The sequence below is a fragment of the Chiloscyllium plagiosum genome, chromosome 34, assembly GCF_004010195.1.
Source record: "Chiloscyllium plagiosum isolate BGI_BamShark_2017 chromosome 34, ASM401019v2, whole genome shotgun sequence".
In the NCBI taxonomy this organism is placed as follows: Eukaryota; Metazoa; Chordata; class Chondrichthyes; order Orectolobiformes; family Hemiscylliidae; genus Chiloscyllium; species Chiloscyllium plagiosum.
Window position 1 is genome coordinate 11,457,866 of NC_057743.1, and position 13,201 is coordinate 11,471,066.

Sequence of the window (13,201 nt, forward strand, 5' to 3'; positions counted from 1 at the left end):
GCTCCACAGCTACCTGATGACGGAGCAGCGCTCCAAAAGCTAGCACTTACAAAAATAACCTGCAGGACTATAATCTGGCATTGTATAATTTTTAACTTAAATGGTCATTCCTCTGCTGCAACATTTATGTGCGTGAGAGTAGGTCATTGTTTTAAACTTGAATTCAGTTTATTGTTGACGGGTAAAATTGAAATAACTACTGTATTTATAAATGAGGAATCTTTGTGGAGGATTAAACTGCTCTATATCTCTGCTATCGATTTCTAAGTTCAGCTAAAAACTGGAGACAATCAGCTCTGAGTTGATGAAGGAGAATATTTCTATCCTCACTTTTCTCTCTAATGCTGTTTTACTTTTATGAATCTAAAGATGCTCTCCTCATGTCCCATTTTTACTCACCTTGGACTATTACGCACTGTTTTAGTCTCCTCCCTGTCTTCCTCACTGATCATGTGTTACCAGTCTTGATATCTCTTGTTCTGGCTTTGTATCTCTTCCATGATTTCTCTCTTTGTCTCTGTCACCAGCCTCTGTAGTTACAGTCCCTTCATTATATATTTTTTATTCATTAACGGGATTGAAACCTCACCATCTAAGCCAACAATTATTGGTCATCCCTAATTGCCCAGAGGACAGTTAAAATTCAGCTGTATTCCTGTGGGGTCTGGAATCACATGTAGGCCAGACTGGGTATGGATGGCAGTTTCCTTCCCTAAAAGGCATTAGTGAATCAGATGTGTTTTACCAACAATAATTAATAACAAGCATCATTAATTCCAGATTATTTTCCTTTGTATTGAAATCAAATTCCACAATCTGCCATTGCAGGATTTGAACCAAGAGTCCTCAGAACTGTACCTGGATCTCTGGATTAACAGTCCACCTATAATACCACTAGGCCTTTGCCTCCCCTATACCTTTGGTTATGACCCCCTCTTTCACTCAAGACTGTTAATCCCATGAACAGATCTCAAACAGAGCTTTAGAAAAGCTGAGTCAATAAACGATCAAATCAAATGCGATTATTTCGGATCCACTTTATTGCTCTAACAGAACGAGCAGCACCACACTGCTGGAAAAGAAATACATACAGGTTGCAGCGAAATTACACACATCTCATGCTTTTTTTTATTTTTCAAGTGCATTAAAGAAATATTACCCCCAAGAAACAAAGAAAATAAACAGCAGCAGCTTTTGTACAGTGCTAAATCAGTTCCTTGCAATGTAGCATCGTCTGATGTTAGCAAGAAGTAAAGGTCTTCCAGAAGAAGTTTTTGCAGGAAGTCTTCCGCTCTCGCTGTGGTAACTGACTGAAGCGGGTCCTGTCCTCCACTTTCATCTCTTCCACATCTTCCTGATCCGGGAACGTGTTCTCAATCCCCATTTGATTGCTGTTGGAGTCAAGCAGTCCAGATAACAGCTTGAGAATGACTTCTTTCCTTTCTTTGTTCAGCTCCTGTCAAGACAAACACAAAACTATTCGTAAAAACTGGAAGAAGCTCAGTAAGTCTGTGGCGAGAAATCAGAGGTGACATTTTGGATCCAGTCACCCTTCCTTAGAACGTTTCATGTTTTCTGCTCTATGTTAACCTATGCCAAACTGCAGTCTGAAGGATTGAGCCCATTTATTTGGTTGAGGTGGTTGTTTTATTTTGTGCACATGAAGGGGAGGCCTGCTATGTCTAAAAGTGTAATTTTTCCCCACCTTGATCCTTTGTGGACTTACCTTCTTGGTTATAGAAATAATTTGTAATTCTATTGCAACTTTTATAACACAATGCTCTTCCACTTTATTAGCAACTACCTGTTTCTTTTTCAAAAATGCAGCAACCAATTTACACCCAGGGAGGGCTGAGTAATAATAAAGTAGGTTCGGAGGTAAACAGTGACCAGGACACACATAGGGTAGTTTACCATTCTTAAGCAGGGTCACTGGACTTGAAACATTAACCTTGTTCCTCTCTCTTAGACACTGCCAGACCTGCTGAGCTTCTCCAGCAATTTCTGTCTTGATTTGTGATAGTTTATGTTCTCTTTTAAGGTCTCTGTCTGACATCTCACCTTGAAAAGAGCATCTCAAACAGGATACCCTTGCAGTCACTTCTTAGCCTGGATTATGTGGTCAATTCTGTGGAATGGAGCGTGAACACTCTGACTCAGACATGACAGTGCTAAATAAAAGTACTCTTCAGTTTTCATTACCCCAATCCCCTGCCCAGCTCCTCCACCAAATGTGGCATCGTTTGTTGGTTGAATAGTTTGCTCAGTATACGCCATCTTCTAAAACATCAGCTGAGCATTGCAGTCCAGAGAGTGAGGGTCAACAAACTCTTTGTTCATGGAGGCTTCCCCACAAGTGTTGAAGGATGATGACCAGGACATTTTTCTTTATCCATTAATGGGATGAGGGCTTCACTGGCAAGGCAACATTTATTGCTTATCCCTAATTGCCCAGAGGGCGGTTAAGAGTCAGCCATACTGCTGTAGGTCTGGAGTCAGACTGACCATGCAGGTCAGACTGGTGAGTACAGCCATTTCCCTTCCCTGAAGGACATTAGTGAGCCAGATTTGTTTTTCAAACAATTGACAATGGTTATCATTAAACTCTTAATTTCAGATATTTATTGAATTCAAATTGCACCATCTGCCATGGCAAGAATCGAACCCGGGTCCCCAGAATATTACCTGGGACTCTGGATTAACAAACCAACAATAATACCACTAGGCCATCACCTTCCCATTTTAGCCCTCCCTTAGTCCTGATGGGTTCAAACAATTGTAACATCCAAGCCACTTCTCCAGCTATGATTAACCAATCCAGCAGAGCCCAAGGAATAATCCAGAAAATTCAGATTAGATCATTTACCAATAATTAAAAGCTGGGAGTAGGACTTATCAGATCTTTCTAAAACCTATTACTGATGCAATGGGCTGAATGGCCTCCTCTGCTATAAGATTCTACATTAACTGTGAATATGCGTTTGCTTTAAATGAAATCACTGGCTACCCTTTAGCAGTGCAGGATTTAAGATACTGTCAGATTTGTGTTGCTGATCTAACGACGCCATTTATAAATTTTTTTAATAACCTGTGGAGGGACTTCACCACAGGCATTCAGGGTAATTTTCCTCAGAGGCAGGAATAAGTGTAAAGGGTTCCTACATGTGCAACAAATTAAAGCTGCACCCAGGATATTAAAGGTGAACCACTATTACCTTCCATGGAAAGTTGTATAGTGAAATCAAGCCCTCTGCCATTTCAATATTTTAATAAAGTAATACAGACTGTTGGACAGAATTTCTTCAGTCATTCTGCAGTTGCTGTATAATGCTTCCTCTGGTTACCAGGTTGTTTGGAGCCTTGAGGTTAGCTGAATAACAGCTCAGTAAAATATGAACAATCCCAAATATGAACTTTCTTACGGTGTAACAGAAACAATGTACCGAGAGCTAAAAAGAGATGATGGTCATATAATACACAAATCAATCATCCGGCACCATGAGCCACGCAGTCTCAGAATACTTTCAGCTGACCTCAAACAAAGCATTCAGACTGCAAAATGACCACAGAGTGTCCATTAACATTTTACATTCCAATGGAAAACTAATGTTTGTGGACTCCAAGGGAAAATAAAATAATGTTTAGTTGGTAATTATTTCCCTCTCTAGACCTATACTCACATATGATCAGATATTCATAGTCCAGCCTCATTCTCAAGTAGGTTATTAGGAAGTCCCCACATTTTGCCATTCATCGCCACTTTCAGGATCAAAGTGGAGAAATCATAGAATCCCTACAGTGTGGAAGCAGGCTATTCGGCCCATTGAGTACATCCGGCCATCCGAAGGGCATCACATCCAGAGCCACCCTATCCCTATAAATTTGTATTTCCTACGGGTAATCTACTTAGCCTTCACACCCTGGGCAACTTAGCATGACCAATCCACCTAACTTGCACATCTTTACACTGTGGGAGGAAACAGGAACACTTGGAGGAAATCCACATAGACACAGGGAGAAAAATGTGTAAACACCACACAGCCTGTTGCCCGAGGCTGGAATCAAACCCAGGTCCCTGGCACTGTGAGACAGCAGTGCTAGCTACCAAACCACCGTGTAGCCCTGTCTGACCACTGCTAGAGAAATTGGACTAAGGCCAATTTCAATAAAAGGCAGTCATATCCTGAAGCTGTAACATTCTGCCATTTATAACAAAACGAAGCAATGACTGAGTTTAGTCTGAAAGGGAGATCATTCAGTGGTATCTATGAAGCATTTAGCCTTAGTCCAGTGGATTATAACCTCAGCAATGTTATTTATTGGTCATTTGAGATTTTAGGGACAGATTTTTCCTACCTTTTTTGGGACAGAGCCAGGCTCATCTGAGGGTCCTGTTCTCATGGCTATAAGGCACAGCCAACAGTTAAACCAGAGGATGTTTGTTGGCAATGTTGGTAGAACCTCTTGAAGCAACCTGGTCACAGGCAGGGGATGCAGGAGAGCATTTGCAATTTCTTTAAGCACGCAATGAAGATGAAGAAAACCAACTCCTGTCCTCTCCTGCCCAGTCAGATTGTTTATCAGCAACCAGAGAGTTCACCTCAGTAGCACAAAGCAAAGAGAAATAAGCAGGAGTCCTGCCTTGGGTACATAACGACCATCACTATCTATTCCTTCTGCACATTAATGTTGATCTTGAGTCTTATTTCGTGGAAAATGTCTTGAGGTGGAATAATTGGGGAGAAAGATTTCTTAAGCCAAGAAAGATTATGCTTCTTTGCTTCCCTCAACTCTCTGTAGAAACTATGGGATTCACCCATTTGTCTCATTTATCTGTTTCCCCAGTACACAATATTCCCCTTTAACAAGAGATTTGATTGCCCAGCAACTTACAATTGATACAACATCACTTTTGGAGTGGTCTCAACCACAACCCCAACCCACCTCAAAACTCCCTTGATGTTCCCTGCCCCTCATAAAGAAAACGGTTTGTATGAGATGTGACACTTCCTACTGCCCAAATCATAGCCATACGGTGAAGTTGAGCTGACATTACTGTGCTCCAAGGTACACTCAACCTGCAAAAATTATACTCAATATTCTGATGGATTTAATAACTCCAGCTTGTAATATATTAAATTAATGGCCCAATATACTTGCCTTTAAAGGACAGGATAATTTAGATGTTGTCAGCTTTTCAATTTTGTCAGCTTCTGCTAAACAAGGAAGCTCAGCCAATGCTTTTCAGAGGTTCATGTACTGAACTACATGAGCAGCAACTGGACACACAGAGAGACCACAAGATGACTGGAGTGGAAAAAGAAATCTTTACTCTCGCGCCTGTTTTGACCAGGGAGACTGAAATTGAAGGTATATTGTTTGGACAGCACAGAAGGAGCTGTATCTGTGACAGGTCTGACCTGTGAGAGGACATTGCTCCCCGAGGCTGAGAGCACTGGTCATTTTGATAGACACAGAAGTTCATCAAAATCAAGTCTGATTGATGAGCCTTTGAATTGATGCACAGAATCCGCAAATTTGTCATGCAAACCTGGAGCAAGTGGTCTATGAATGCTCACTCATCGACTCATTCTGAGGTGTAAGGTGAAAATGGGTGACTGTATGGACCAAGCACTGCTGGCCATTTGGTAATATAAATGGAGATCAGCATATGGTAGGCATGTCATATTTAATAAAGGCTGATCTCAACAGCAGGACTATCCTTTAGCTCCGAATCTCTCCTTACCCATGCATCCAACACAAATTTGTTATACCTTCCTGGGACCTTTTCCCTTTATCTCAACAAGAGGGAGAGTCTTGCTGTTGGTTTTCTTGCTTCTTTATAATTAAATAGAAATGCATATGACAATGGGATCAATTTATCAGGACAGGAACACCTGTTGGAGATAACAGCAAAGGTAAAATTAACCTGGAATGTACACAATAAAATCTACAACCTCTACTTGGAACTCCAGACATGCATTCACACTGTAGTATTATTAATGTTTTAACAGCTCTGCTGAGCCAGAGGAGAGTCAGATATGAGTGCATGAAATGTTCATACAATTACAACACTGACAGTAATTTGTAGTTTGGGGATCATTTTCAGCTACACGGCACTGAGCACTGAACAATAAGGGGAATGATGTGGCATCAATGAGCAGAGCTGGTGAGTAAGCTTCCATGTCACTAACAGTGACTGAAGTGACTTATTAGTCTAATAACAAGGGGCAGTCTTCGCAGAGATTGTGCACCGGGGAGGTCAGAACACACAGTTTGCAATGTTATTGCTTGTCAGAGCCAAGTGTCTCTGCTTATTAATCCTCCATCTGTCTTTCACTGTTTTTCTTTGTCTCTGTCATTCACTCTCCTACTCACCTTGAAGCCTCACTACTTTTCAAAGGATATTCTGCGTGAGAGAATGAAAGGGTTATTTTCACTTACTCCCTGCTCTTTTTCATTTCTATTCTCTTTCACTCTCATTCTTTTCCCACTTTTATAGAGACGCAGATTTGAGTGAAATTCTGAGAAGCTGGTTGTGTGAACATAGTGTGTTTGCAGTATTAACTCTGATTCTCTTATTCCAGAGGCTATCTCAAGCACTGAGTTTATGTGGGTTTACAAACTTAACACAGCTTTAACTATTGGAGAATAAAATGCAAGAGACTCATCTTGTAAATCAGTCTCTGACATCCAAACAAACCAAGCTCCTGTGTAAAAGCAGATTTTCTCTGCTGCTTATTCACCATGTCTCTCTGTCATTCTCAGTTTCTGATATTCATCCTTCCGCTCACTTTTTGTGTTTTTCTCTTTAACACTTGTCGGTTATCATTTACTATTTCCACTACTGCCTCTCTCATTTTCTATTTTCTTCTATTGTCACTTCCTTTTTTTTTTGTTTTTCTGTCTCACACACTTGTTCCCTCTTGTTCTGATTTCCTCACTCTCTTACTGCCCGCCTGTGACTTAACTGCTATTTTCTTTTACTCTCATTTTAGCCCCAGTCTCTGTCCCTGTTACTTTCAGATCCTCTCCATCTGATTCACCCACTGGTTTCCTCTTCTGAAGGGTTATTTCTTTCTGCGCATCAGGTTTATAAACAAACTATTTCACTGAACCGTAATAAAATCATGTACTACTCACATTTTCTATCTCAAGTTGACACCCCTATGTATGTCATTTGTTTGTTTGCAACTTTCACTTTCTATAATTGCCAACTAAATTCAGCTACCTTTCTCCCACACTGTCTATTTCTCACTCCTTATTTCCTTTAAAGTTCTTACTCATTCTCTCCATCGATCTATCTTTTGATCATATACAGGTCCCACATTTTAAGGCTTTACTCACCTGATTTGCCCGAAGATTCAGTCTGTCTTCGAAAGGTGCTGTGGCCCTCACAGTGGACACAATGAGCAGTATGGACACAAAGCTCAGTGTCCCCAGTAGCTGCATACTGGCTCTTCACTCTGTCGCTTGGAATTGGATTGAAGAGGTGCCTTTTCGAGATTTTTGCAATGCGCCTCGACCCTGTGTGGTTTTGACAGTCTCCAACCCCCTTTTTATAACCCAGTACAGCCCCAGTCACTGACGCACAGACCAAAGCTTCATTAAACATCAGGAGTCCATCAAAGCCACACAATTACACCCAGTCCAAGATTAACCATTCGCTGACCAGACTTAGTTCAGAACCAGGTCATTCAATCGGATGTGTTGAATTTCTGCAATTCTCTGACTGCAGAAGCACTGAGGAGAAAGTCTTCAATTTGGAATTAAATTCAATGCTGAATCTCTGCCTCCAGATTTAAGGCAGGAGCCTTTTCTTCGGGAACAATCTTAAAATTGTTGGTCATTTCTCAGTCAGAATTTCATTTGTGCTAAGGGGTTTGAAAGGTTAACACTGAACAAATGCAAATGACTGTCACCATGTCTAATAAGGTATTAAAATATGATTAAAAGATCTTACTAGTGATATTCATGAGATATTATTTGATTACTGAACTGTTTGAAACATGCCTAATCTAATGGTACATTTGTGTCAAAAAGTGATTCCCAGTGAATTGGATTATATGTTTTCACAACATAAGCAGGTTCCCTTTTTGTTCACTTGGTTTCCCTGAATGTATTTTTATTTTTGCTGGTAACGGTTTCACAGAAGCTGATTGTATTCTAGCATTCCTCTTGAGTTCCCCTTCTTCACATGTGAGCCTGGACCATGGATGCTGGCAAACTATTCAACTGTGCCAGCATCACAGCCGGTTCCTGATGCCTTGCAAGGCATTGCTGTTGAGCAATTAGGAACTTGGACATTGGCACATTATCTCTTTCCGATGCCAAGGGACTGATGCCAATTTTGGAGCAACCTGTCAGAGATGGCTCACTCAATAGAAACTGGAGATCGTGCCCAAAGTGTACCAGTAGCACAATGTAGTATCAGATTGTGCCATTATCACCAGTTTTCCTTGGAAAATAAGTGCTGAATTTAAATAGGCCATTTTCAAACTCTTTCCTGCTTTATTTTTTTGACTTCTGTTGGATTTCTTTCATCAGTAACAGGAACATGTACACCCTAAAGAAGCCAGTGAATTTCCTCAGGCTGGCTCTGCAGTTTTGAGGAGCGACCAGATTGTTCAGTCTTGTCAGAGGTTATTGTCCCTTCCAGAAGATTGCATGGGTGAAAATTAAAAGGAGCAGGGAATGCTCAGTTTGGGCATGTGATTATGTGGTATGGGGTGCATAGACAAAGGGTAGGACATACACTAGGCATCATAGTGTGCAGCAGGCTTGAATAATTAGTCTTTTCTACATTTATCAATTTTTGTGGTTGTAGATCCTTTTCATACATACAGTCATTTCTTTTATTCCTCTCTTTACCAATGTACGTACAGCCAGAGGCAGAGAGAGTTATCCTTAATCTCTTTAATCTGGACTATTTACAAGACTAGCTACTAGAGTTGAAGATCAGGGTCTCACAAGTATATAAACCAGTTTTCTGTTCAATGTTTCCGATAGCAGCAGAATGAAAGTAAAGAAAATTATATTAGCCTCTTGTCACATATTACAGTACAATTTAACCTTGTTCGTTCAAAATGATTATTGCACAACATTTCAAATGCTCCAGTCACTCAATTGAAGTGAAACCGATGTTGTTCAAAAAAATTGAACAAAAGGATAGTGCTTGTTGAGCAACTTTCAATAAAAAGGTGTAATTTGTATCTGAAATGCTTCAGACACAATCAGTTCATCTTTGGAGTGCAGTGATTTGTCGTGTGGATAATGCAGCAATCAATCTGCGTCATGAACATGCTTCAGTGAGATTTTGGTGATATTAATTCAATGAGGAACGTTGTTCCAGATATCAAAGGGATCTCTCCACTGCTTTTTGGCAAGCAATCTTAAATACTTGTTTCAACAGGAAGAGCGTCTTCTGAGGAACAGCATCTCCAACAAGGCAACATTTCCTCAGTACTTTCATGAAATATCAGGCTACGTTATGTACTCAGATCTCGGTTCAACCTATTGACAACTGAGATTAGTTTAAAAAAAATACTGAAAGAAATGAAATCTGAAACAAAAATAGAAATTGCTGGAAAATCTTCAGATGAAGGGTCACTGGACATTAACTCGGTTTTCTCTCCACAGATGCTACCAGACCTGCTGAGCCTTTCCAGCAATTTTTGAGATATCTTCTGCCTGATGGAAGAGGGTGGGAAAGAGTATAACTGGGGTGGGAAGGGTCTTTGATTTTGTTGGCTGCCTTCCAGAGGCAATGGGAAGTGTAGATGGAGTCAATGGAAGGAAGGCTGGTTTGTGTGATGGACTGGGCTGTGTTCACAACTGTCTCTAGTTTCCTGCAGTCTTGGGAAAAGTAGTTGCCATACCACGCTTTGATACATGCTTTCTGAGGTGCATCCATAAAAATTGGTAAGACTCTTTGTGGATATGTTGAACTTCCTGAGCCTCCCCAATAAGTAGAGATGTTGTTGTGCTTTGTTAACTGGATTGAGAGTTGGAGGAAAAGAGAGAGAGAGAGAGAGACCCACATTGCCTCTTCCAGTGACTGCCCACTGACTCACATGCCAATCAAGCACTGTTGAGGTCACGGGCAGGCTTTGCTACTGAGTGCCCAGGGGCAGGAGTCGCAACAAAGAGAGCTGTCAGTCAGTCAGCTCTTGCAATCAATAGGGTCATAAGAGACTGTGTGACTGCTCCCAGAAGAGCACCCCCTGGATTCCGAATTCCAGGAATAACCAATGGAAAGGAGTTTATCAGGTAGTGGGATCAGGGTCAGAATAGGGAAAAGACGGGTGGAAATCCAAGGCTCTCATAAGGACCTCCCAGGAAGACAAATCAGGAAAACTGTATAAATGATGAAATTCACTCTGCATCCCTCAGAATGTAGCTTCAGCATGACTAGTACATTCAATTTCAAGCCATACAGGTTTTGTCTTACTGGTTTGTCTCTCTGGGAGCTATGTTCAGTCCCTTAATAAGACACTGAGTGCCATTGATCAATAAACTCAGATCTTTCTCTCCCCACCCCCACAGCTGATAAGCTGCATACACTGGTTGACCTGCTGGGTATGCACAAGTCAAGTTGCAAGTGAGTTATTCCAAGTGGCAGTGAGCTGAAGCATCTAAGAGGTCCTTCACTGACTACTCAAGAGCTTCAACTGAGGGCAGGGCCAACAGATCAATCCTGGCCTTCCTGCCCAAAACTTACATTCCAGTACAGGTCAGAGATTGTGGGACCTGGATACCACGGCACCTAAAAATGAGGCCTTCCTGCTTCCAAACCTGCCAGCTCCAGGAGCAGAGGATTCTGCTAAGGGCCTCACAAATGCTTGGTTAGCACAAGAGTTGAGAGTGTGGTGTTGGAAAAGCACAGCAGATCAGACAGCATCCGAAGTGCAGGAGAATCGACGTTTCGGGCATCAGCTTGGTTGGCACAGGAGTTGGACAGCCTTCCCTGGAATAGGCAGAAAAAGTTTCTCACCAGCTTCACAAATGGCATACAAGACCTCACCATCATAACAGGAGTGTACTTTTGTGTATCTCATAGCCCGATCCCTGAATAAAGACACAGAACTAAATGACCAAATGGATATTGAAATTAGCCCTCAGTTTCTCTATCCAACTTGATGCTGACACCAGAGACTTAAATCAAATATGTGTTCCATTTCTAAGCTTTTACAGAGTACAAGAGAAAGGAACTGACAGATTAAAAAATATCTCTGGCAGCTCGATTAAGGAAAAGCCAGTAAAATTTGTGGATGATGTGTATTGGTATTACTTGTCTGGAATACTTCAAAATAGAGTTCCTGTACAATCAAAACAATTAATTTCCAAGTATTGCTAGTTTTCCCTCTGGGAAAGTGCAACTAATGACCTTACCACAGTGCACTGAGGGCAGAGACCAATGCTTCAATGATTTTCCTGACTCTTGCTGTTACTGCAAAGGAGCAAGCAGAGATGAGGCCTAATTTAGCAATGTAAAATGGACAGATGGCCTTGGGTTCTAACTTTGTGCAATCAGACAATTGCCAAGTTGCATTGACAGCTCAGAACAGAAGCTGGAATCTAATAGAGACCTGAACAGTATGAGCTATGACAGAAACTCCAGCAAGGTCCCTCTTCACATTAGGAGCAACACACTACATCATTTCACATGAACATTGGCATCCAACGTGTGCTAGTCATGGCTCATTCTAATCCACTTACAGGACACTTCTACACCTCAGGCTGACACTCTCATTGTAATGCTGCAGCAAGGTTACTGTGCATTCAGGGACACATGACCACTCAAGGACTGGACCAGGCTGCATCGCAGAGCTGTTTGCTTGCTCTCTTACTGCCCACTCACGCTGAGACGACTCAGACACTCACAGCATCCCTGCCTTGTTTTGCCTTGCCAGGAGTGGCATGGTGACTCAATGGTTAGCACTGCTGCCTCACAGAACCAGGGACCCAGGTTCGATTCCAGCCTTGGGCAACTGCCTGTATGGAGTTTGCACATTCTCCCCATGTCTATGTGGGTTTCCTCTGGGTGTTCCTGTTTCCCCCCACAGTCCAAAGATGTGCAGGTTAGGTGAATTGGCCATGCTAAATTGTCCATTGTGTTAGGTGCATTAGTCAGGGATAAATACAGGGTAGGGGACTGGGTCTGGGTGGATTACTCTTCGGAGGGTCATTGTGGACTTGTTGGGCCGAAGGGCCTGTTTCCACACTGTACGGAATCTAAACTAATCTAAGCAATCTTTGCACCATTCCCTTAGCCAGAAATACCAGGCTCACGTTATTGCAGTATTGCCAATTTAACACAGACACAAAGCCAGGAAGCTTGTCATGGTCATCAACAATCCTGAGTCAAGTCAAGGAAGTTAGCCTTCACTCAGGGCGTTCTGGCACAGTAAGTCAAGGGCAGCCTCTGATATCAGTCTGCCATTCTTACTTGGACTGGTCTCAGCAATGTCGTTGACTCGTAACCATCATCTGGGCAATTAAGGGTGGGCAATTGAGTGTTGATCTTGCTTGTAATGCCCATGTCCCATGAACAAATAAAAAGAATTATAGAGGTTTATAAAATCATGAGGGGCATGGATAGGATAAATAGACAAGGTCTTTTCCCTGGGGCGGGGGAGTCCAGAACTCAAGGGCATAGGTTTGAGGGTGAGAGGGGAAAAATTTAAAAGGGACCTAAGGGGCAACTTTTGCACACAGAGGGTGGTGCATGTATGGAATGAGCTGCCAGAGGAAGTGGTAGAGGCTGGTACAGTTACAACATTTAAAACACATCTGGATGGGTATATGAATAGGGAAGGTTTAGCGGGATATGTGCCAAGTGCTGGCAAATGGGGCTAGATTAGGTTAGAATATCTGGTTGACATGGATGAATTGGACCGAAGGGTCTGTTTCCGTGCTGTATGTCTCTATGACTCTAAATCATAATTTTCTTCCTGCTTGGTAGATTGTCAGATAAGCTGGAGTTTGATCTTAGATTCAGGAAAGTTTGCAGTTTTCTGGGGCAGACTTAGAGATGACTACAGGAAAGAATGAAGGAAGAAAAGGAACGGTTGGGTCCTGCACAGGGCACTGAAGAGGGCAATGTCAGAACCTAGCACTGGCAAGGGTGGGAGGCAGAGATTTTGAGGGGTGGGGTGAGGTGAGAGGAGGTTGAGTACTGGTGAGGCTGGTGGTGGGACAA

The 13,201-nt window shown here is 42.0% G+C and overlaps 1 protein-coding gene across 1 annotated transcript; it reads right to left on the bottom strand.

Moving 5' to 3' along the window:
* Positions 1–1,017: 1,017 nt before the first annotated feature.
* LOC122540204 (somatostatin-2-like) lies at positions 1,018–7,541 on the bottom strand. The gene is made up of 2 exons (XM_043675583.1): positions 7,348–7,541; positions 1,018–1,456 (listed from the first exon to the last, which is right to left on the bottom strand). The coding sequence occupies exons 1-2, from the start codon at positions 7,450–7,452 to the stop codon at positions 1,241–1,243; spliced, it is 321 nt and encodes a 106-aa protein (XP_043531518.1). The 5' UTR covers positions 7,453–7,541; the 3' UTR covers positions 1,018–1,240.
* Between the last annotated feature and the right edge of the window lie 5,660 nt (positions 7,542–13,201).